The sequence below is a fragment of the Bolinopsis microptera genome, chromosome 1 (genome assembly GCF_026151205.1).
Source record: "Bolinopsis microptera isolate Bmic1 chromosome 1, MBARI_Bmic_1.0, whole genome shotgun sequence".
Classification (NCBI taxonomy): Eukaryota; Metazoa; Ctenophora; class Tentaculata; order Lobata; family Bolinopsidae; genus Bolinopsis; species Bolinopsis microptera.
This window is the reverse complement of record NC_087072.1, coordinates 17,788,128-17,811,321: the sequence shown is the minus strand read 5'-3', so window position 1 is coordinate 17,811,321 and position 23,194 is coordinate 17,788,128. Positions and strand designations below refer to the sequence as shown.

General features: G+C 38.4%; 2 protein-coding genes and 1 long non-coding RNA gene across 4 annotated transcripts in view; 2 read left to right on the top strand and 1 right to left on the bottom strand.

Moving 5' to 3' along the window:
- Window positions 1-23,194, top strand: part of LOC134823555 (transcription factor E2F5-like) — a 36,627-nt gene that overhangs the window by 353 nt on the left and 13,080 nt on the right. Inside the window, exons 1-2 of one of the 2 annotated variants that reach the window (XM_063835080.1) lie at window positions 22,391-22,463; window positions 22,655-22,727. In XM_063835080.1, the coding sequence (XP_063691150.1) occupies window positions 22,460-22,463; window positions 22,655-22,727 (77 nt within the window). In that variant the 5' untranslated portion in view covers window positions 22,391-22,459. Of the gene's footprint in view, window positions 1-22,390; window positions 22,464-22,654; window positions 22,728-23,194 lie in introns of those variants that run through there. The other variant, XM_063835088.1, reaches the window with a different exon arrangement.
- LOC134823538 (uncharacterized) lies at window positions 481-5,757 on the top strand. The gene is made up of 10 exons (XM_063835057.1): window positions 481-1,828; window positions 2,024-2,293; window positions 2,426-2,642; window positions 2,823-2,929; window positions 3,109-3,234; window positions 3,400-3,539; window positions 4,093-4,282; window positions 4,460-4,561; window positions 4,712-4,809; window positions 4,937-5,757. Exons 1-10 carry the CDS (start codon window positions 1,763-1,765, stop codon window positions 5,553-5,555), a joined length of 1,935 nt encoding a protein of 644 aa, XP_063691127.1. The 5' UTR covers window positions 481-1,762; the 3' UTR covers window positions 5,556-5,757.
- Window positions 7,598-9,024, bottom strand: LOC134823845 (uncharacterized). Its single transcript, XR_010161328.1, has 2 exons — window positions 8,862-9,024; window positions 7,598-8,123 (listed from the first exon to the last, which is right to left on the bottom strand). It is a non-coding gene; the product is annotated as an uncharacterized LOC134823845 (long non-coding RNA).

Below are 23,194 nucleotides of genomic sequence, written 5' to 3'. Positions count from 1 at the left end.
ATATACAGTATATACTTTATATTTTACTGCATGCATCTTTAATATTTTGAAACATTTCTATCTTCGCATATGTACGGATTTTCTTGCGTTAAAATCTATGACGGAAAGATGTTCTCTATCATTTCTGATACTTGCTAAAATCCGTTCATAACTAGCTCCTTAACAGAATGTGTTCTTTAATAAGTGTAATGCTGTATGTTAAATTAACGGTGAAAGGGATATGTATATGTTTTGGTGTTAACTGTAAAATGTACATATTACACGCAAGTTTTAGTGTAAATGTACACTGTACTATTGTGTGTTAATCTTGATATTAACAACTCGTCATTCGATTTTGGTTTTGATTTATAAACTCTACAAATATCCGTCTACTCAACTGACATGGACAGTTGCAAAGAAAATCTCATTTCTGTACCAGTGTCTGAGTGACTGATTCTATGAAGACGTTGTGGGAAAACAAATAAGAGCTTTCTATTTCAGGATTTGAGCTGATGACGATAGATGAGCTGAAGGAAGTAGTTATAACGGATAAATTTAAAACAAACTGTGCTGGAGTTGTTATTGACTTCCTGATAAGACACAGTCTATTGGAACCTGATAACATGCCGGATTACGTGGAGATTATTAACTTACTTCATTCCAAACATCCCTTCTAATGATTATCCGAGTTACTGGGGTTACTGAGTTTATTAGAATTAAAACACCGAATTTTTCAAAGATGTTTTACTCAGATACATATTTTTATTGATATTATTAGCGATTTTGACCTTTTTAAATCGGATTGACACTTGTATTTTAAAGATATATACTTTATACCCAATGATAAGACTTATGAATAAACAGGAGATAACCAACCCAACATGTAGGAAAATAGCATTAATCAAGTAGAAGTCATTACATGGAATGTTGCTTAATTGCACATAATATAATCGACAGTACACTTGATACTTGATCCCCAATAGTCAACAAGTGGGCGGGCACCTCATTATTTGACACTGCCTGATGGCTAATTAGATCATAACGCTATCAGATCGTATCTTAATTAGGTCATTACTAGGCAGATTTGCAAAATGCAGCAAAACGAATTCTCTTAATCCCTTCGTCAGTTACAGCTAGAATTTGGGCCTATCTTCGGCTATCTTCGGCTTCATGTTGTGTTAGAAATTACCATTGAAACTATCCGGTTTTATATAATAAAAGTTATTAGATTATATTATGTTGATATATTACATCGTGATGTCATGCAAAACATTGCCAACAAATTCAGTTAGGATACATTTTGGCACCACAAAGGTCACACACAGTTTACTCTCTAAACCCTAGAAACCCTTTTAGGCTTCCCAAAGGCCGCCAATCGTTGTGATTTGCCTTCTAAACTCCCGATTTGGATTTCATGCGTCGGAGGTCTTCACGTTCAATGAAATTCGTCGGAAATGATATTTCCGAGCATCGCCGGACGCGCGCGCCCAACCGGAATTAAATGTGGAAAAGTTTAAGGTCTACATATTGTGAGCATTATTCGCACGACCGTTATGATCGACAAAATACTTGGTAGATTAAAACGTTTTGTTGTGTTGTACCTGATTTCCTCTACGTAATAACAAAAAACTCAGTTTACCGACTGAAGCCGGCAAAGTATGTATACCGTATATACCTAATATATTATATTATTGTGCAAGTGTTGTGATATTAGTTTACATCGACCCTTGATAAGGTTATCGCTCGTATTTACTTCTTTCTAATTTCAACTGACTCAGGTAGGATGTCAGCCCGCTCATGCGTTCTCTTCCTCACAGGGCCCCACACATCTCAGGAGTTCATCTCCCAGGTACTACCATCATTTCAAGAAACCATCATTATAAACGTTCTGTTAATCTTTGTTGGTCTTTCAATTTCGGTTCAACTCAGATTTAAATCGGCTTACGCCTCCACAATATTGTAGAAGATAACATTCCTGGAATATGTATGTATATTGACTCATGAATATACATTAACTTAAAATGAACGGCTATTTCCCTTACAGGTGCTGTCTCAATTTGACGCTAACTTGAGTGGGGATATCCCTTGTTGCATCATCACAAGTTCAGGAGAAGCACCTCTCTGGTGCGGTACTGAGTCTCCCGGACCAGCTAACTCTCAGGAAACCACGTGGAGTACCTCTCTAGCTGGACTCAAGTTTGATGAGGAGAAACTTAGGGCTGGGTCCCTTGATAACGTTGGGATAACACTTCATAACTTGCTGGACGAGATTCCTAAATATAACGTTATACATGCAGTGTGGATCACAGAACAGGTTACATGTTTAAGAATATTAAATTATCTGTAATTGTTTCATTGCTAATTTATAATTTTCGGCCTAAGTCTGCCCACTTTATGTGACCTACGCTTAAAAACTTCGCTTAAATTAATGAATTTTTTATTTCAGATCCCTACAGCGGGGGCATCACTAATCCTTGCCAGTGGTCTAATGAGATTCATTAAATGTCATCATGGTTACCTGTCCATAGTGTCCCAGTCTAGGGACACTAACCACAGTCCTTGGGTTAAAGCAATGAAGGCTGCTGTTCTCCTGAAGAGCGATGTTCACAACTTGGCTAAGATCATCAGCAAGTGTTGTTGGGTTACTGACATCAACTTCAGAGGTGGGTGCTCTAGTTATGGGGCCAACATTTGTTTTAAGTAGTTTTATCTTACAAAGAAAACAATTTCAAACTTACTTTGTTTAATACAGAATGGATCAAATAACTACACTGGGTACATTGGACAGTTTATAATGACAGGTTAATGTTAAATTACAAATTCGCTAATGATTTTGTTACCAGGAACGGGGCAAAGTAGTGTGGACATGACACTAACGGGAATTGTTGTGATGGGAAAACACACGGACTTTGTAACGAACGGGAATCTTACACTCCTTTCTGTTATACAGGTTACTTGATATTATCAACACGTGACTTTGTCACTACACCATTCTAGATCTCTGTATCATCTCTTAATACTAACCCTGTACACCACATTAAAAGTGTATACATTTTAACCGTATCTCGATACATTGACAATTAGTAGGTCCGTTAACTCTTGTAAATTAATGGTATATTTCCTCTCCAGATTGTAAATTCGGTTCCACTGTACATCCTAAAAGAGTGTGTTGACGTTACTACGGTTGCCATGGATACCGCTCGGAGATTGGCTACACTCACAACCAGAGGAATTTTATGCAAAGTTACTTACCAGGTCTGTTTAAAATAAGTTACTTGTGGTTAAAATATTTAGCAAAATTTACAGTGTCCACTTCAATAACACTGATTTATGTTATTTATTTTCACTCATACGGTTTGTTTCGTCATTTCATGACATTAAAGAGACATCACACGTTCCCTTAATACATGTTATCCACAGAGAGAACAAGGTATTAAGTTGAAGTCTGAGTGGATACGAGCAGTGCAAACTCGCAGTATTGGTAACTCAGCTAACACCACGCAGGGACCTTACGTTCTCTTGTGGAGGGGAAAACTTTACACTTTCAGAGACGTGCTGCAGTAAGTAGTGTTTTAGCTGCAGTAAGTAGTGTTTTAGCTGCAGTAAGTAGTGTTTTAGCTGCAGTAAGTAGTGTTTTAGCTGCAGTAAGTAGTGTTTTAGCTGCAGTAAGTAGTGTTTTGGCTGCAGTAAGTAGTGTTTTAGCTGCAGTAAGTAGTGTTTTAGCTGCAGTAAGTAGTGTTTTAGCTGCAGTAAGTAGTGTTTTAGCTGCAGTAAGTAGTGTTTTAGCTGCAGTAAGTAGTGTTTTAGCTGCAGTAAGTAGTGTTTTAGCTGCAGTAAGTAGTGTTTTAGCTGCAGTAAGTAGTGTTTGAGATGTCGTGTAATCGACATCAGCATCTAGCATGTTATATGTCCTCTGAGCTTCAGTGTAATACATATTATGCGAATAAATAAAATGCACATGTTGCCGCAACATGTATCGAGTGGAAATATTGCAACTCAGAGAATTTTTACATATATTGCACATTCTGTAGTCAGCATGGTGTTTATAAATCAGACTACATTAAGATGTCGGTACTAGTTTAAAGATAGCTATTACTAAGCTGTTCTCTTCAGACCACCTAGCACCCAAAAAGGAGGAGTATTTATAAACCAGAACCCACGTGTAGACTGGAGTCACGAGCAGAAGCTACTGGAGTTCTTCGAGAGGGCGGCCGTTGAGAGCACTAAGACTGATAAAAGTTTTCCAGTCAGGATACCTTCTCCTAGAAACACACCAGCTGCCGCCTCAGTTCCTTCTCCTATGGTACCAACTGTAACATTTATTTCTCATGGATATTTATTTTCACATTCCAGGGGATCTTAATTTTCTATGTTCATTTTCTGTTCACATCATATGCGGAGTTTTGGAGGACAGATAAAGTTTTGATTCTTCATGATCTATAGTTTCAATCTATAGTTCGTTATATAACTTTATTTTCAGGATTTCCTGAGTAACTACGATCCCAGCTCGTTCAAGAGTGATAACCAGGATAGTTCAGGAGAAGAGTTCCACGAACAAAGAACTGCTTCGCTTCCCTTTAGAGTGAGTCTAGTTAACAACATTTATCCACGTTCCACGTATTAAAATATAGTCGGAGAAACTTCTCGGCTGATTTAACTTAATTACTTGTTATACTTAGATTGATATCATTACTTGAAGAATATTAAATAACTGGTGTTAATAAAATTACAGGATGTAGTGAACTTACAGACTCACGGTATAAACTATTTTAATTGTCACGACGATTCAGACGAGCGGATACAGGAATTACAGAGAAAATTCGTCCATCGGTAATGATTTATACTTTAACCGAGACATCACATAAAAGTGGATCTGGAAAATATTGATAACTTTTTATTGAATTACTGGATATTATATCGAGATTGAAAGTTGATAGTTAACATCAACTAATTTCAGAGAAACATACTGCAGCCTCTCACCCTACAACACCGAAGAGAAACGAGAATATAAATCAGCAACCAGTAAATCAAATAAAGACTCCAGATTTTACCGCACAAGCTCCAACAACTCTGAAAAGTCAGTGAGCGGTAAAGGAAAGTGTAAAGCTTCCACCCTCGATCGTAGTAAAAGCTTATCTCACTTACCTTCGTGTAGTTCTAGCGTTAAAATTGAGCCCAGGCACGCCAAATCGTCTGAAAACATTGCTCAGATTCCGATTGTTTCTGTAAGTCGGAACACTAAATCTACAGAAGTGTTACCACCAACTTCGTCTGAAGCTAAGCCAGAATCCTCGGGTGTCAGTTCTAATTCAGAAACTTGTGGGACGTTAAAACCCTCTAGATCGCAGAAAAACAAGACTCTGTTGAAATCCGTGATATCGGAATGTTTAGCAAGCGAAGGGATCACCCCTGATCATCCGAGGTTCAAGTCGTTGAGCTCCAAACTGTACGATATCGGCAAACTTATGTTGAAAGATTCTACTTCAGGAAGCGAAGGGATTAAGGACACAATGTTGGCTATCATCAAACCACAAGCAAACCTCATCGTTCAACTGGAAAAACATAAAGGGAAATGAAATAAAGGGAAATTAAACTTAACCAAAGTGGTGTGTTTCAGTAAATGTCCATATTTTGTATTTGAATGTAATTCTTACATCCGTTTTTCGTTTGCTCAAGGTTTCACGTAAATGATCATGTTAATGATAGATATTGTGCTTACTATTTTGTTGTGTGCGACGTTTCAGACGATGTTCTCAATCCTCTACCATTCATTAATAACATTGTTTATTCATTGTTGTTTAATGTCCCATTCCTAAAACTCTACCACAAGCCATCCTTCTAGAACTCCCTTACCATGGCACGTGGTGGGCAATACCCTCCAACCTATGCATGTCGACGCGCACCATACACAAGTTCAAGTTCAACCTCGGATACCACCCTATCCCTATAAATGATAAATAATTCCACGCGCCCAAAGGTCCAGAATTGGGCGGAAATGAGAGTTTGGATATAGCAGCAAAATAAAACAGCAGGAGCATGAATCCCAGACTCAACTAGCTACACGTCAACAGTCTAGATAGCGAGCCCATGTCAATATAGCCCACTTCAAATAACACCCGTTACTTTGATTCCCTATTACCCTAACCAATATAAAAGACCACTGGGGTGCCGGGTGGGCCCATTTTAGTGTTTCTCGTCAAGATTCAACACTCCGAAACCATAACGGGGACTTCCATCTGATTTGATTCGTAAGCAGTTAAACTTTAAGTATTTGCCTCACGTCGTAAGCCCGCTACGCACGAGTGCGCGGCTGTATCGTGACTTTCACCTACTATTAGTGAAATGACAATGAGGGTCACGACGTGATACAAGTAAGTCTGAATGCTGAAGTCGCTTGAAAAAACAAAATAGACTCATAGAGCTAGAGGTCGCAAGTCGCAAGTGGCGACGAAATAACGTTTTACGTTAGCTGTTAGCTATGCCTCTGAGCTGAGTTTGTAGAAGTTAATGGTAAACTTTCAAGCTCGTTTATTATTTATATCGTTTATTATTTATATGTTATATCGTTATTATTTATATCGTTGCCTAACCTGCACGCGCATGCAGCGCGTGTCCTTTCTTATTCATGAGCCAGAAATTGAGGTCGCGGAAAAGAATGCAACGTGTATATATTGTATATGCAACATTATACTATTATCCTTAACTGGCCTGGATGCACAAATAAAATATATTCTCAATTCTTGACACACGCGTTACCTGAGGACCCCAGGCTATTATGTTCATTAACATAATAAAGATTTGGCGGAATGACAGGCTGAGCGCGGCCCAGTAACACACGCGTTGCAACCGGCCCTTTTCACGCGCAGCGGCATCCGGCTGGAATGCACTAAAAGGTATACACTATACAACGTGTAGCAAATACAAAATATATTCACAACGAATAATTAATTTAATCACCAAAAAGTGGAGATTTTGACTTACTGTCACCAACGAAGTAGGCAAGTGCTACGAAGAAGCGCGCGCCGGGCTAGTCCATCAACAATGTAGTCAATATATTAACGGGTGACACTTGTATTAAAATATTTGTTTCGGCGAATCCAACTCGGCGAGCGTCCTGGTAGGTTATTGTAGCGCGATGCACTACTGGGTCGCGCGCGCATCAAATAATGCTTCTCTTCGGTAGATCGGCGAGTGGCACCACTGTGCCTCACCGAGCTGCGAAGGATTGACATCGTGAATCAAGGTAGGTTATAAACCTACAAATTAACCGGTGATACTCGTAAAATATTTGTTTCGACGAGTCCAACTCGGCGTTCGTCCTGGTAGGTTATAAACCTACAACCTGTACTACAAACTACAAACAAAACCCAAATCCTAACCCTAAGGGTAAGGGTTAACCATAACACTCCTGCGCGCAGTGTTGTGACCTCCCTTCGTCGTAATTAGCTCGTATTCAGATTGAACAATTTTGAAGTCAAATAAATGTTGTTTCTTTTAGATTTGAATAAACAATAAGGATTTAGTCCGAAAGTAATTTGTCTACTGAATAACATTTTGAAATTATGAACAAAATTGGTAAAAATTTGCCATAGTTGTGACCAAAAAACTACGCGCAGAATTAAATATTTCTTCATAAACGCGTGAACATTTTTGAGTTTAACATTGAATATCTTAGCTCGGTTATTTTAATACTTAATTTTAAAGTATCTATCCGATAACTAAACATTTTATCTTTACGACAGTGTAATTTTTTTTTGTATATTTGCTAAATTAAAAAAACAGTAGGAATAGAAACGTCGAAGGTCTTGCGCTTATTTCAGTCCCAAAATATACCCTAATCATAAACTTCATAAAACCCACTGAAAATGATGTCTACAGGCATATTTAGCCCTTACACTTTCCCAAATCATTTAGCAAGGATTCAGAGCCAGCTTTTAAAATTAGCTTTCGAATAACATTGTTAAGACATAAAACTATAAATAAATGAGTGCGTTTTTCTCTTTCGTCTCAACAGTTTCTCTTTCATTTTAACACTATATATTAGTAAAAGCAATCAGCGATCTTTATTCATCATTAAGGGAGTAAAATAATTGGTCCTCGTTAATGTTTAGTGTCTGATTACAGTTTCGGTCCGACCTCCACACCTGAAAAGATATTGGGGTATTATCAGTTAAGTAAATGGAAAAATCATATTTGCATCATAAAACTATGAAAACTAATGTTTTTGAAGGCTCGCCTATTCGTTTAAGCAATCAAATAGTCAGTGCAAAGAACAGTTGAAGGCACCGGGAATGTTTCAAATAAATCCTCTGTCTACTATCAGACCACACACTCCACTATGCACTTCAATGTATCGTATAACAATGGCAGTTGAAATGTGTTCCCGCCATTTTAAAATCAAAAATGTGCGCAGCATCTTACGGGTTATGCGCCGTGATCAACGGTCACGGCGCAATGGTTCTGCGCCGTGACCATTGATCACGGCGCATACACATTGCGTTTAAATTGTCGTATAAATGTCCAGCTTCTCTGTGAAATTTGGTTGACTCGACTAATTTAAAAATTTAATACTCTTTGTTTGATCATTCTAGTTTAATTGTATTTCTATTATGGTCGGAAAGAATTATAATGTTTTTTTCTTCTACTGGGCCACATTCAGCCTGTCATTCTGCCATATTTTTTCAACGGCTATGAACACTAACATATGAACACTTATATGAGCCTGGCCCCATGTAAGATGTTTCTTTGTAGTCAGCAGTGTATTACTATTTCGGTTTTATAGTCGCATTTAATTCAGTAAATATTAATGGTTTCTTCACCTCTTCAAAGTTCAATGTAATTGGTTTGGAGGTCATTTGAAATAAGGAGGTAAAATAACTCACATAGCTTCCAGCAAGTTTCACGGATATAGTGATTGAGTTTCTAGTCAACCTAGCCTCTTTGCCTGACTGATTTCTTGTTCGGCAGGGTGACTGCTTAAACGTCAACTTCAACCTCTTCCACTGCATCGAATCGTACTAGTAGAATTTGTACCTGAAATATTACATTTAGTTTAGCGACCTTCACATGTGGGTCAAACTTAGTATTTCTGAAAGTTTCGCCAAATTTCATTGATTTCAGAGGGTGTGGCACGTCACTCTCTCCTTTTAGTTTTAATTATTGTCGCCATAAAATGACAACACTTTATACTAGGAACTCCAAAGTTGACAGACACATTTGGTATAATAATTGAAGTGATTCCCAAAATTTCAAGTTGATTACACAATTTGGCCAAGTTATGACCCATTTAAGGGCTAGCACGACAAAGGGGAACCCCAAATATTAGGGGGTCAGATTATATCACCAATTAGTGCCGTATAATTAATGATGTTATCCATCCAGTTGTTTGACATGTGCCCGGATGAAGGATATGAAAACCCTGCTCAATATATTTAAGAGATATGTGGACTGGTCACGTTTCCAGAATCCAGTTGAAATCCTCCAAGTCAAGAGCCCTGGTTATGAAGAGGGGGGTAGTAGTAGAATGGTATGAAGAGAACAGTGGAAGTGGAGGCGTCGAAGAAAGTCTGAGTCTAGGGGGAGAGGTGATTCCAAACGTAGCGGAAAAGCCAATCAAGTTCCTGGGTCGGTGGATTAGAGCAGAGGCAGCACACCAACAGTTTTCATAGGACGTGGCAGGGTGTATGCCATACACTGAGTAACATCTGCTTATTTAGTCAAACATCTAGTGTGGCCTTGCCCATCGGCAGCCTGTCCGATACTTGGAAGCTGGAGAAATGTCGACTCCAACAGTCCTACCAGCAGTTTTTTGATGACATGATAAGGGCGATTCAACCGCAAGTCAGGTCAGGGAGAGTTTGGAGACCAGACAAGGAACTAGATTGTGCTGAGAGGGACTTAGTCTGTGAAGCGGTGAGAGGAATGGTCCAGCCGTACAGCAGGGCAAGGATTGGTTTTGGAGAATGGAAGAAACCGTGGAAGAAGATGAACGCCCGGGAACAACAAGCTGAGGTCCTTCAGAGAGTTAAAAGAAACCTCGAGCATGAAAGTGAAGTTCAATGCGGCTCTCTTGAGATGCAGTCAAGATGGGGACAGTGGAGGGAAGAGGTTATGAAGACGGACATGAGCTGGCACACACTCTTTAAGTATGGTGATTCGCTCACAGGTTTTATGCTCAGTGCGACTTATGGTACTGTGGTCACACCAAATTGATTTTTTTAAATAATCCAAATACAGGCAGCGATTTAGTCAACTTAAGTTTGTCATTTATGTAATTGAACATTAAAAATGTATCCTTCATAGAATTTTGTATTATCTCGAGGGTATAAAATTGTCAATTGAGAAACACGTCATAAATCTAAACAAATAAGTTCATTAAAATAGCTATCAATCAGTAAATGAACGAACCTGTACATCTAGATGATGTAGGTCCACCACTTGTAACTTGTCAGACCGGTTGTTGTACAGCTTCCTGTTCAGTGTTCAGCCTGAAAACACATTTCTGTTACCATGACAACGTTACCATTACAAGTTACCCGTGATGGGGAGTGTCATGAGGTTACGTGACTGATAAAGTTAATACACCTCCTCCCCACTAATAGTGCACTAACCTGGAAATGAGGGAGTAGACTCCAAAAAGTGAGGACCAGCGTCATGTCAGTAACTTTAAAAAAAGCCCGGGCCTATTTTAGATCCTGAAATTAGTGCCAGGAGTCTGTTTTGTGGATTATATTGTTGGCTTTAAAGGGATTTAAAAAGTGTAAACAGTAGGGTATTTATAAAACACATAATTACTGAACACGTGTCGAGATTAACTTAAAACGTGAAAAATCAATAATCAAGTAATCACACGTTTCCTTGCCCCTTCCCTTGTCTGAAAAGTGAAAACTATCCCCTCCCCTTTCACCGAACGTGTGTCTAATCACGAGCAATTTAAATCAAACACGTAAAAAAAAGTAACACATAAATGCGAGTACAGTGGCAGTCAACTACATGAATGGTAGTCAACTGATAGTGCGGAGAAACACGGCACACACGTTAGGCCAGGAATGTTCCGCGCCATATAAGGAATAATTCACTGGGTGTACAAATAAACAATGTGGTTGGGCCGTGAACTGGTGGTATTTTTTACACAACTTGTTTTAGTGGGCTTGTCAAGTCCTGTTCTCGATTATAGTAGTATAGAAGTGAGGCGGAACACCATAGTATGAAGACACAGGCACTTTTAGAGTCCATTTTAATATCACTTTTCAAGCTCAGTGCTTCAGACTTTAAAGTAAAACTGGCACTTTCCATTTTAACTTCGGCTAATTGATCCCTTACCAATATAAGATAAGTTGTAAATGTAAGTATGAATTGTGGGTCAAATAAGACAGTAGTTTTTATGTTCTTATGTGACTTTTTAATCTATAATTCCCGGCCAAAAACTCAAAATTGGCCGGGGCCGGGAATAAACACCTCCCCCGGCGCCGGGAATCCCGGTCGTTCAGTGCATTACAGCACAGTAAACAGAGCCAAAGTTGTTAATTGTCAAATGCTAAAATAGAATCTCTAGAATACAAATAAATTCATTCGATCAACATCGAAAATGACGTCACAACGACGGTAATGTCAATGACGTCACGAAGCTCACTTGAAGTTTTTGCTGCTGTCTGAGTTTATCAGCTTGTTCACCAGTCTCTGTACTTCTTCAGCGTGCTGATTCAACAGCTCCTGCGGGAGATGCTTTTTGGTCTTTCAGCGCTTTTAGCTTCTCCTGAAATAATCGAGAGGTAATATTGTCTTCTTTCTCTAATAACAAACAAAATAATAAACAAACAAATAAGCAAAGTTTTGTCTGCTTTCAAGCTCAAAAGTAATAGTAACACTAACACGACTCACGAGCCCTTTAAAGCTTGTAATAATGTAAGGCGTGACTGTGTTTTCTATGGACAAAATTATTTCAACCTAATTTCTGCATGACAATGTTTAACCTAATTTCTACATGACTATGATCCAGCTATCAGGAAAATTTAAACATCTAATAATTTAAAATTATATCATTAGAACTAGAAGTTCATTTAAAAGTATCGAAATCTTAGTTCTATTTTTACAGTCACCTTTTTAACTATTGAGTTCAATGATTGCTAACTTTGATTTACTCTTTAACTAAAATTTGCTGAAATTAAAAAGTTGTATGATAAAAAGGTACACAAAATCAAAAACTTAGTCGATTAAACTCGTTTCTAGTCTGCGTCCAAACTTACTTATTATTATTAAAGTTAAACGTTAGAATTTATAAATAATAGTAAAACAGGATTTAATATCTCCCAAAGGATCAACCTCGTGAACTGTAACTTCGATTTAATAAAAGGCTCGAATAAAAGCAAAGAGGTTACTAAGTACTTACCTATTACCCCCTTGACATAAGGTTAAAATTCTCCCCTAACGAGATATTGGCGAAAAACTGTCTCGATCACGTGATATGACCGTATAAGGAAGTTAGCCTAATTTCTCTATAGTGTTTCAGTATATGCTTTTGTAAAGGATTTGGTTAGGGTTAGGCCGTTAGGGTTGGGATCTGATTAGAGGGTTATGGTTTCCGGGTTTCGAATAGTTGTTTAGGGCCATCTACAGAACGGGTTGAAGAAGTCACGTGACAGGCGATTGTAGAGTGATTAATCATCATCCACCATAACTGCCATCGTAAACAGTTAATTAATTAGGTATCAACAATCAAGCACAATATATAATACAGCAGGGCTGATTACTGCTGACACATTATAAAGCAAGTAAGAGCAGAAATATGGATGATGGAATAACGCGAGGCAACAGTGAACTGAGCGCAATTAAGGCGCGAACAGTGAACGCACGAGGTGTAAAGCTTAAAGTGCTCCTTCATCAATTATGTTCACTCTTAGACGGATTTGACACGCGAAATTGCGCGGCAATTATGCGCGGCGCGTAAAACTTTTGTAAACCTTTCGGACAAGGGTTAAATTATTTTTCTACTGTCAACAGAGCCCAAGTTATACATGTTTTAATATCAAAAAATGTACAATTTTTTTGTATCATTTTTAACTAATTTCTTTTTCAAATCGCTGCCACATCAAAATTATTTTACGAAAGTACATTAAATTTTCACAGAAAGCAAGCATAATCGTTTTAGAACTATATTAAAAAAGAATTTAATATTAAAAATGTTAAAACTTTAAAATTATCAATTGAATAAATTGCCAACGTCCAAATATTTGTAAAATACGACGAAGAGGGGTCACAACACTGCGCGCGGCAGTGCATAACCCCGAAGTTGCTCTAACCAGAGCCCTCTCGCTTGCAGTAGCGCGCGTCACGCAGTACGCGTATACACATGGCTAATGTGAAACCCCGAAGCTATCCATATCCACCCTTACGGATGATGATTAATCACTCTGACTCTACACTCGACTGTCACGTGACTTTTTCAACCCGTTCTCTAGCTGGTTCTGAACGACTTTTCGAAACCCTTACCCTCTAATCTGATCCCAACCCTAACCCTAACCCAATCCTTAACAAAAACATATACTGAAACTCTAACCCTAATGAGAAATTAGACTAACTTCCTTATACGGTCATATCACGTGATCGAGACAGTTTTTCGCCAATATCTCGTCAGGGGAGCATTTTAACTATGTCTTACTGGGCCGCGCTCAGCCTGTCATTCCGCCTAATCTCTATTCATATGTTTATGAACATGATAGCCTGAGGTCCCCGGGTAAAACTATGTCATGGGGGGGGGGGGGGGGGGGTGTGATTCGGAATCAGCGTCCGAAAATACATCGATTGAAGTTGGTTACAACCGTCGGGGGCCCTTTTAGAACAATTTTCAAAGATCGACTGTAAAGTGATTTAGCACGCTCGAACCCTTACCACAACACTAACCCTAACCCGAGCCCTCAACAATCGAATTCATGTTTTACTAGCCTGTTTCACATAGCCATGTGTCTATGTTTATGAACATGATAGCCTGAGGTCCCCAGGTAACGCGCTACTGCAAGCGAAAGGGCTCTGGTTAGAGCAACTAGCCTGTCACGTGACCAAAAGGTTTTTTGCCCTTAACTCTCCAGGGAAGCATTTTTACCTTACGTCATGGGGGGTGATTCGGTATCAACGTCCAAAAATACACCGATTACAACCAAAGGGCCTTTTCACAAGATCAAGAATTTTATTTTAATTTGGGCGAGCGATTTATTAGGAGCGGTCTCAGCTCCATGGGTACGAGTGTGCTTAATCACTCTACAGTCGATCTTCGAGATTGTTCTAAAATGGCCCCCGACAGTTGAAACCAACTTCAATCGATGTATTTTCGGACGCTGATTCCGAATCACCCCCTATGACATAGTTAAAATGCTTCCCTGGAGAGTTATGGGCAAAAAACCGTTTTGGTCACGTGATATGACCGTATAAGGAAGTTAGTATAATTTCTCGTTAGGGTTAGGGTTTCAGCATATGATTTTGTTGAGGATTGGGTTAGGGTTAGGGTTGGGATCAGATTAGAGGGTTAGGCTTCCGAATAGTCGTTCAGGACCAGCTAGAGAACGGGTTGAAAAAGTCACGCGACAGTCGAGTGTATAGTAGAGTGATTAATCAGATCTTAACTTGGAGCCACAAGGCCAAGGGTATTTTTTAATTGTTAAGGGAATTTTTTGAATTCTTAAAGGGTTGATTTTTATTTATTTTTTTTTGGATTCATAAGGCCTGCTTGTGTATGAGTGATGAAGAGTATGAGGATCATAAAACCAGTGAAGATGATGAATGGTATTGTGACTGCTGCCAGTTGAATAGATCTAATAATTTGACGTGGGGTACCATGGTTGGGGAAGGGTGTATACGGTCAGAACTTACGGGGATATATGATGAAATTATTACGTGGCGTAGGAATTTGTTTATGGTGCCAAGGGGTAAGAGTGGGGAGAAGTTTATCAAAGAGTTGACACGACTTTTGTGCCTTTTTGTGAATAAAACGGCCTGGGAGAGTCTTTCATTGCAGCTAGTCCATATATTTATCCCTATTATGTTACAGAAGCCTTCATCTAAGTCAAAAGCTAGAGACAATGCCAAGTACCTGGTAGATAGACTAGAAAAGTGGAAGGATGGCGACCTCAATTCCCTCATGGATGAAGCTCGTGTCATCCAGGAGAAGCTAAAACGAAGGAAAAAGTCTGAAGATCCATCGAAAATGAAAGGCTTTAGTAGGTTAATGATGGTGGGTAAAGTATGTCAGGCCATGAAGCTCATCAACAACGAAGACTCAGTTGTTGGGGTACACACATTAAATAGAAAGATAAAGAGTCTATTACAAGAGAAACATCCTAAAGCTGAGACACCTCCAGCTGATATCCTTCTACCTATAACAGCGCCTCAGGCACAGTCGGTGATATTTGCTGAAATATCGGCAGAGCTAGTTGAGAAAGCGGCACTTCATGTTAAGGGCTCAGGTGGCCCAACCCATTTGGATGCAGATGGGTGGAAGCACATCTTGTGCTCTAAAGCGTATGGGAAACTTCCTTTTCAACTCTGCGGTGCAATAGCTGAATTTGCAAAGCGTTTGTGTGTAGAGGATGTTAACCCAGAGAGTCTGAATGAGTTTGTGGCCTGTAGACTGGTACCACTAAATAAGGGTGACGATAAGAGAGGTAATCCTGGTGTACGGCCGGTGGGGGTAGGAGAGGTTCTTCGGCGTATTGTTGGCAAGGTGGTTATTGGGGTAATTAAGGATGATATACAAGAGGCTGCAGGACCTCTTCAGTCATGTGCTGGGCTAGAGTCAGGCATTGAGGCATCCATCAGAGCAGTTAAGAGGACATGGGAAGATCCTAAGACAGAGGCAGTGCTTCTTGTTGATGCTGATAATGCGTTTAACAGGCTTAATCGCAAAGCAGCTATTCACAACATCAGGCAGCTATGTCCTCCGTTTCACCAATACCTGAAAAACACATATCAGAAATCAGCCAAACTCATTGTCAACGACACATATTCGTGTGAGATAATTTACTCTGATGAAGGGGCAACGCAAGGGGATGTGGCAGCAATGGCAGAGTATGCTATCGGTATTCGTCCTCTTATCAACATCCTGGCCAGCGTGACAAAATTAGGAGAATTGATGCAAGCGTGGTATGCAGATGACTCTGCAGCAGCAGGTACCCTGAAGAAACTCCGGCTGTGGTGGGATTTACTCAGTGTGAACGGTCCTAAGTTAGGCTACTTCCCTAAAGCAGTGAAGACTATTCTTATCCTAAAAGAAAAATCGCTACTACCAGCAGCCACGTTTTTATTTGGAGAGACTGGTATAGAGATCACATGTGATGGGGAGCGTCATCTGGGAGCAGTGATAGGTGGAGAGGAGGCTAGAGAGACATATGTAAAAAAGAAAGTAGAGAAATGGGTGAAGGATGTAGAAGAGTTGTCAGATATTGCCCTCGATGAACCTCAGGCAGCCCTATCAGGGTATACCAAAGCCCTATGTCATCGGTGGACCTTTGTGATGCGTACCATCCAAGACACTAAAGACCTCTTCATCCCATTGGAGAAGTGTATAAGAGAAAAGTTCATCCCTGCAATTATTGGTAGGAATGTGTCTGATCTGCACAGGAGAATGTTTGAGCTACCTGTAAGATTAGGGGGGCTTGGTATTGTTAATCCAGTAGAGATCGCGGAGAAGGAATACCAGACGTCACTCAAGATAACAGAGGAGCTGGTTGACCTTATCTATCACCAGGAGACATCCCTGATGAAGTTGGATAAAATTAAGATAAAGGGCAGAGTAGATTGCCTCAAGTTAGTTAAAGAATTACGCTTGAAGAAGGAGCTTGCTGAGATAATGAGTGAAGTGGATGAGAATACCAGGGAGTCATTGCAGCTGGTACAAGAGCATGGGTCAGGAGCTTGGCTAACATGTCTCCCCATTCAACAGCTAGGGTATTCTTACAGCAAGCAAGACTTCAGAGATGCTGTTCATCTCCGGTATGGTTGGGACATCCCTAACACCCCAAGATTCTGCGATTGTGGAGCCAAGAATGATCACAATCATATCCTCAACTGTAAGAGAGGGGGGTATGTGAACTACCGTCATAACAACGTGAGAGACTCCGTTGCTGAATACCTTAGGCTGGTGACCAAGGATGTGAGGATTGAGCCCCTTTTAACACCTATAGAATCGGCCAACTTCCAACAAAAGGGCAACAATGCTGATAAGGCTAGGCTTGATATATCAGCAAGAGGAGTGTGGAGCACATTTGAGAGGACTTTCTTTGATGTGCGCATTTTCAATCCTAAATCGCCTACATATCAAGGAAAGACCATGCCACAGCTCTACACTCTGCACGAGAATGAGAAAAAGAACCAGTACATGAACCGAGTGCTACAATTGGAGAAAGGGTCATTCGTCCCCCTTGTATTTACCACTACAGGAGGAATGGCACCGGAGGCCAAGCGTTTCATAAGGAGACTTGCTGTGTTGATAGCCACCAAAACAAAGGAGGACTACAGCCAGGTGATGTGTAACATCAGGACACGCCTGAGCATGGATATAATGAGGAGTGTGCTAGTAGCAGTTAGAGGTGTACGTGGAAAGGCAAAGAAGGCATGGACTGCCCCTATATCCAATGTCTCCTTCAACCTGATACCTGAGGAGAAGAGCTACGAGGGATAGATGATATCTATTGCTCAGGATTTACGATTGTGCTCTGCCAATTGCATCACTTGATTTAATTTATTGTATATATACTGTTTGACATTTCTGATATTAAAAAAAAAAAGTCGCTATATTATGTGTATATTGTAGATTTTTATCGTTGCATTATTAATGTTGAATGATTAACACAACAGTTGACAGTAATCGATTTTAAAAATGAAATCAATCTTCATTGAAATTTGCTAGACCTTGAACTGAAATAAAAAGCTTGGCACTGAGGAAAGTCGAACAAACATGCAAATTGTCCGTAAATTTGTAATAGCAAATTGATTCAACAAGAATTAAATAATGTGGCTAAGGATACCCTATCAAGCTAATCAGTGGGGAAAGTTGCCTGTTGGCGCCCCCTGCTGATAAAGCACCCCCTATTTGGTGCCCCTTTTTGTTTGTGCCCCTCTCTAAAATTGGACAAATTAGATGATTTTATCCTTTTGATATTGAGATATTGGTATCTCAGATCACGTGTACATCGTTCCTTTTTTATGACACAGTAATTTATTGACACTCACAGCTATAATTTTAATCATTGAATCAGTATTTTTATCTGTGCTCTGCGTAATGCATCACATGAATCAGTTTTTAATCTATTAACTTATTACACATTTGTGCTCTGCTTTAGCATCACTTGACTATTTAAAAAAATTGTTTGTTCAGGCCAATTGGCCATTGCTGAAATTGAATGTAATTTATTCATTATCTTACTTGTTTGTATGAAAAAAAAAAAATTAGATGATTTTAGAGAATACGCCAGTAAAATTTCTAAATAAGTGTGTTTCTAGAGCTGTTTATACTACTTAAAGGGTGTTTATAAATTTTATTTAGTTTTCTATTGAATTTATATTGAATTTTTATATAGGGTAATTGTTATATTATGTGTATATTGTTTGAATAATTTTTCCTTCTTGTTTCTAGAGCAAAGCTCACAGTTTTGCTAGTACTGTAGTTAAGTTTCTTTAAATTGTCCCTCATCCCAACGAAGATTTGGCGCTCCCCTAAGATGGCACCCCCAGCACAGCGGGGTCGGCGGGGCCCTTCGTTAGGCCACTGAAGCTAATGGTGTCATATAATGGTGTTAAGCTTGCAGAGAACTTAATTGAACATGAACACTGAATATGGAATAGCACCACAAGGTATCCCTAAGTACCGGGCAGCTGACTGGTATAGTGGTATATTGCTCACTCCTCCCTGGGAAAGAGAAGCGAAGCTAATGTTAAACTCACTATACTTGATCAAACCCGGCTATTGTAATAAAAATATTGCTGATGTCCCTCCCTGTTCATTATTTCAAATCTATTTGTTTCTTTTAAAATAACCCTTGATGTGATTGATATAAGGTTTTATGATGTTCCAACCTACACATTAATCTTCGTACGTTATATTCTCAACATTATTCTTCTCAGTCCAATGTTTTATTGCCAGGCAATATACCCTTGTATTGGATCCACATTGTGAGGTGATATCAGCTGTTGCAAATAACGATGGTGTTTTTTGGATTACCCAAAAATTTAGTCAACTTCTTCACCAACTTTGAGATACCTCAAATAGTTTTCCTTGTTCATGCTCCTCAAGATGAAGAGCTGGGTGAGAACACTGTGCCTACCCAGAAGTTTATCTGCAATTCTGTTATATTGGCCATACACAGTGAAAAGTTCAGGAAAACCATTTGTGCCGGAAGTACAGAAATATATCTTGATGGTTTGAGTGACCTTGAAGGTACAGATACAGTTCGGAATTGTATTGAGTTCATGTATGGTAATCGTTCTATAGTTCGAAAAGTTGACGACATTATTGGAATGTTCAAGTTTGCCGATATTTGGGACATTCCTAGTCTTTGGTATGCTTGTTACGAACAAGTCAAAGCAGAACTTGCGATTAATCCAAACGAAATCTTTGAATTATATCAAAAGTTTGATATAATAGCATCACAAGATTGGCAGCATGAATTACTTTCTAGGGAGTTGAATAAAATGATCCGTGCAAATGCTGACAGCTTGATAAAATATCTCATTGACCAGCCAAGTCTATTTGATATTGATCTTCGCATGATTAAAGGTTTGATAAAGAACTCAAAGACAGCTGCTTGTGGAAAGTTTTTAGCTTTACTTCTTGGTAGTGGGAATGATCAAAAGGACCACGTTTCAATGAGTCTGCAGTCAATCCCAGCTGCAACAGCATTCGTCAATGAGGCAGAATTTCTTTCATTTAAAGGTAAACTTTCTCCTTCTGATAGAAGTAAACTTGTACCCATTACAGTTCAATTTTACAGACATCATTCAACAGAAGCAGTCGAGGCTGATTTGCCTTTGGCTTCACTTGATTTGACATCAGCCATTGAGCAACCTGAAGAAATACTGAGAGATCAAGTGGCAATTCATGGTGAACAGAATGTCAACTTAGTATCTGGTTCAGGTAGCTCAGAAAAAGCCAGTAACAGCTGTTTAAAACCTAAGATGAATCGGGTTGAAGCAATGAGGAAACAGTTATTTGCAAGTGGGAGCAGTCGCCGATGTAGAATTCCTCTCTCAGGCTATCCAGGGTTAATCAAGAAAAACTTCACTTTGTATACCGGATTGGACATTGTAGCTCATTGTATTTCCCAATCAGGATACCTCAATCAGCTTAATATTGTGAATTTGCTTTCACCTTACTTTGAAAATCCTCTTATTCCATCAAGTGTTTTAGAAGACATTAAAGTCATTGCCTTACAAAAATGCGGCAAACAATGTCGCACAGTCGATGATGATCTACAAGCTGGGTTTTTACCTAATAGAATTGACACTTTTATAGTGGATAAAACATTCTATGATATCAAAGTGTTCAGAGCAGAAATTATGCAGCGGAAAGAGATAGATTTAACATCAGACGAATTTATTCCCTGTCAGATAGTATACTGTGACTCAAGTGAAGAAACTGACAAAACCCATTTCTTTAAGGAATTAAAAATCGACTATGCCTCTGAACCTAGCATTGAGATAAAATCTTGCTGCGGAAGCCACAGAGACAACATTATTCACTGCTATTTGCTGGTCTTTTCAAGAAATGGAACTGTATTAGCATACATACCCCTTCTTCAATTAACAGTTTCTGAAATATTGGACCTTGTGAATGATGACAACTTTCGCAGCGCAAAAGTGGTTGTAATTTTCTCCAAAATATCTCCTGAACTTTTAGACGATTTTGACAATGTGCTTGTGAAGTGTCTACAACAGAAGTGTTCAATTGACAAACCTGATGATCTTCCATCAGATTCAATTACACCAGGAGATACTCTAGCCCCACAGCCAGTAGTAATAAATCATAAAAGGGATGACATGAGTGACGATCTGAGAAAGAGTAATAATACACGTAGAAAACGAGTACTAAAACAGCATGTCAATTCTGACTCAATCAAGGATTATCCCCTTTATTCTAAACTAGAATTTATCATTATGAATATTTGCAGAAACACTCAGCCTGCTAGATTATTTGACACACTGTTACCACTTATTTTGCCATATTTCAAAGATCCTTTGGTAGCTGTATCCTTACTTGAAGATTTAAGGGCCATAATTTTGTCCAAAAGCATCATTCCCAGAATAAAAAGAAAAGAATTGAAATTGAAGGAAACTGTCATTGTAATTGATATTCCTGGACGGTTTGAAACATTATCAGTAACAAAAACATTCAATGACATGGCCTTGTTCCGGGAGGAACTGACTCAAAATAAGAGGATTTGCTTGCACCTTGATCAAGCCATTTGCTGTCCAATCTGTCCTAAACGAAGTGACGAGGAACTGTCTCACATGATTGATGGATTTAATATTGATCTAAGTTTGGAATCCGGAATTGATTTTGTATCAGAGAATGAAATCCATAAAGATTATATTATTCATTGCTACATGATTGGATCTGCAGAGGGTGGGACTGTTCTTTCTTATGTGTCCATGTTACAGCTGAAAATCCCTGAAATCCTAAAGGCATCGAAAAAACTCTCATCTGTGCAAATTGTTGTGATATACTCAAAAGGACTCACTGTTAAATCTGCAGAATTAGACAAAGTTCTTGTGCAAAGTATTTACAGGATAATTAACTAGGTATTCTGTTTTTACATTAAAAGCATAGTAAGAGTAGAGGGTTTTAATTTAATGCATCATTTTACGATAAAGTTTTATCCTAGCTTTATTTTTTGATCTTAGATATTTGCAGGACTGATTAGTTCTCTGGGATGTTAATCTATGGGAGACTTAGATTTACAACTTGTTATATATAATATAGAGGGTTTTAAGAAGTGAGTGATTTTTGTTCAACATTAAAAAGCTTTTGATGATTTTTGTTATGTAAGTTGATAATTATGTTGTTATGAATGAATTTTTGTAGGATTAATTTAAGCTTTATGCCATCCTCGTAACATTGTCTCGTTCAGTCTGTTTAACAGATTAAACCTTTTATTTTTTTCTTTCCATTTTGATAAAACATTTTCATTCTTCAATCTTTAATTTCAATTCAAAATTTGTAAAGAATTTTGTTATGTATTTTTCAATTTCTTCATATAATGATAGTTTAAATGTTGACAGGAAACGTAGCGCCATAGTTCAACAAATAGAAATAAGTTTCGTCACGCTGTGCAATAATTCTGTGATTAAAATGTGATCTTATTTTTTGCTACAATTAACAAGATTTAATGAATGAACAATCATTACAAAATACAATATTTGCTAAATTAATTAATACCAGGTAGGTGAAACACTTCATGGGCCTATAGCATTCCAGGGTTAACAGCAAAGTTTTCAAATGAGTAAGTATAATTTTTGTAAATCTGGGAAATAATTTAAAGTTTTTTTTTGCTATCAAAATAGCGCTTTACGTAAATGTTTTTCCAGCAGTTTAAAGTTGCATAAAACTAGTAAACTTAAACAAAATGGGATGATGATAAGTAGATAATATATATGCCGTTGTTCAGAGCTCGTAACATTCCTAACACTTCAGTGACATCGATGATGAGCGAAGATTCCAGATCTTCTTCTTTCAGTAGATGCTCTACACCGAGCAACAGCAACAGGTATGAACATTTCAACTACTATTGAGATTGACATTTAAAGTATTGCTTAGTTCCTGCATCAGAGTTATTGCTTTAGAAATAAGTGGTAGTTTAGAATATATTTTGTTCAGTTCGAAGAGCTTGGCTGTGGAATGTATTATATTTATATGATTATACATAATTGCAATACTGCACCATTATTTTACATGTCTCTGTTATAAACAATGTTATAATAATAATAATAATATTTTTTTTAGTTTAATTTTCACTGGGTGAAAAGTTTTTTTAGTTTAATTTTCACTAGTTTAATTTTCACTGGGTACTCTAATAAACACTTTTTACCTGGTCCTCTTATTTTTCTTCCCTTGCTATGCAAGCCCTGTCTCTTGTTTATACAATTTTTAACTCGTATATTGGGTAGATTGAGTATTTATTATGGATTTTATATTGTTGTTAGCCCTGCTGATTTGTGTATTAGTAATGATTAC

What these genes read in the sequence shown, in the direction of transcription:
- LOC134823538 (XM_063835057.1), top strand. Translation starts at nt 1,763, where the DNA reads ATGTCAGCCCGCTCATGCGTTCTCTTCCTCACAGGGCCCCACACATCT. An exon ending in CTCAGGAGTTCATCTCCCAG is followed by an intron (nt 1,829 to 2,023) that starts GTACTACCATCA and finishes TTTCCCTTACAG; the next exon opens with GTGCTGTCTCAATTTGACGC. An exon ending in ACTTTCAGAGACGTGCTGCA is followed by an intron (nt 3,540 to 4,092) that starts GTAAGTAGTGTT and finishes TGTTCTCTTCAG; the next exon opens with ACCACCTAGCACCCAAAAAG.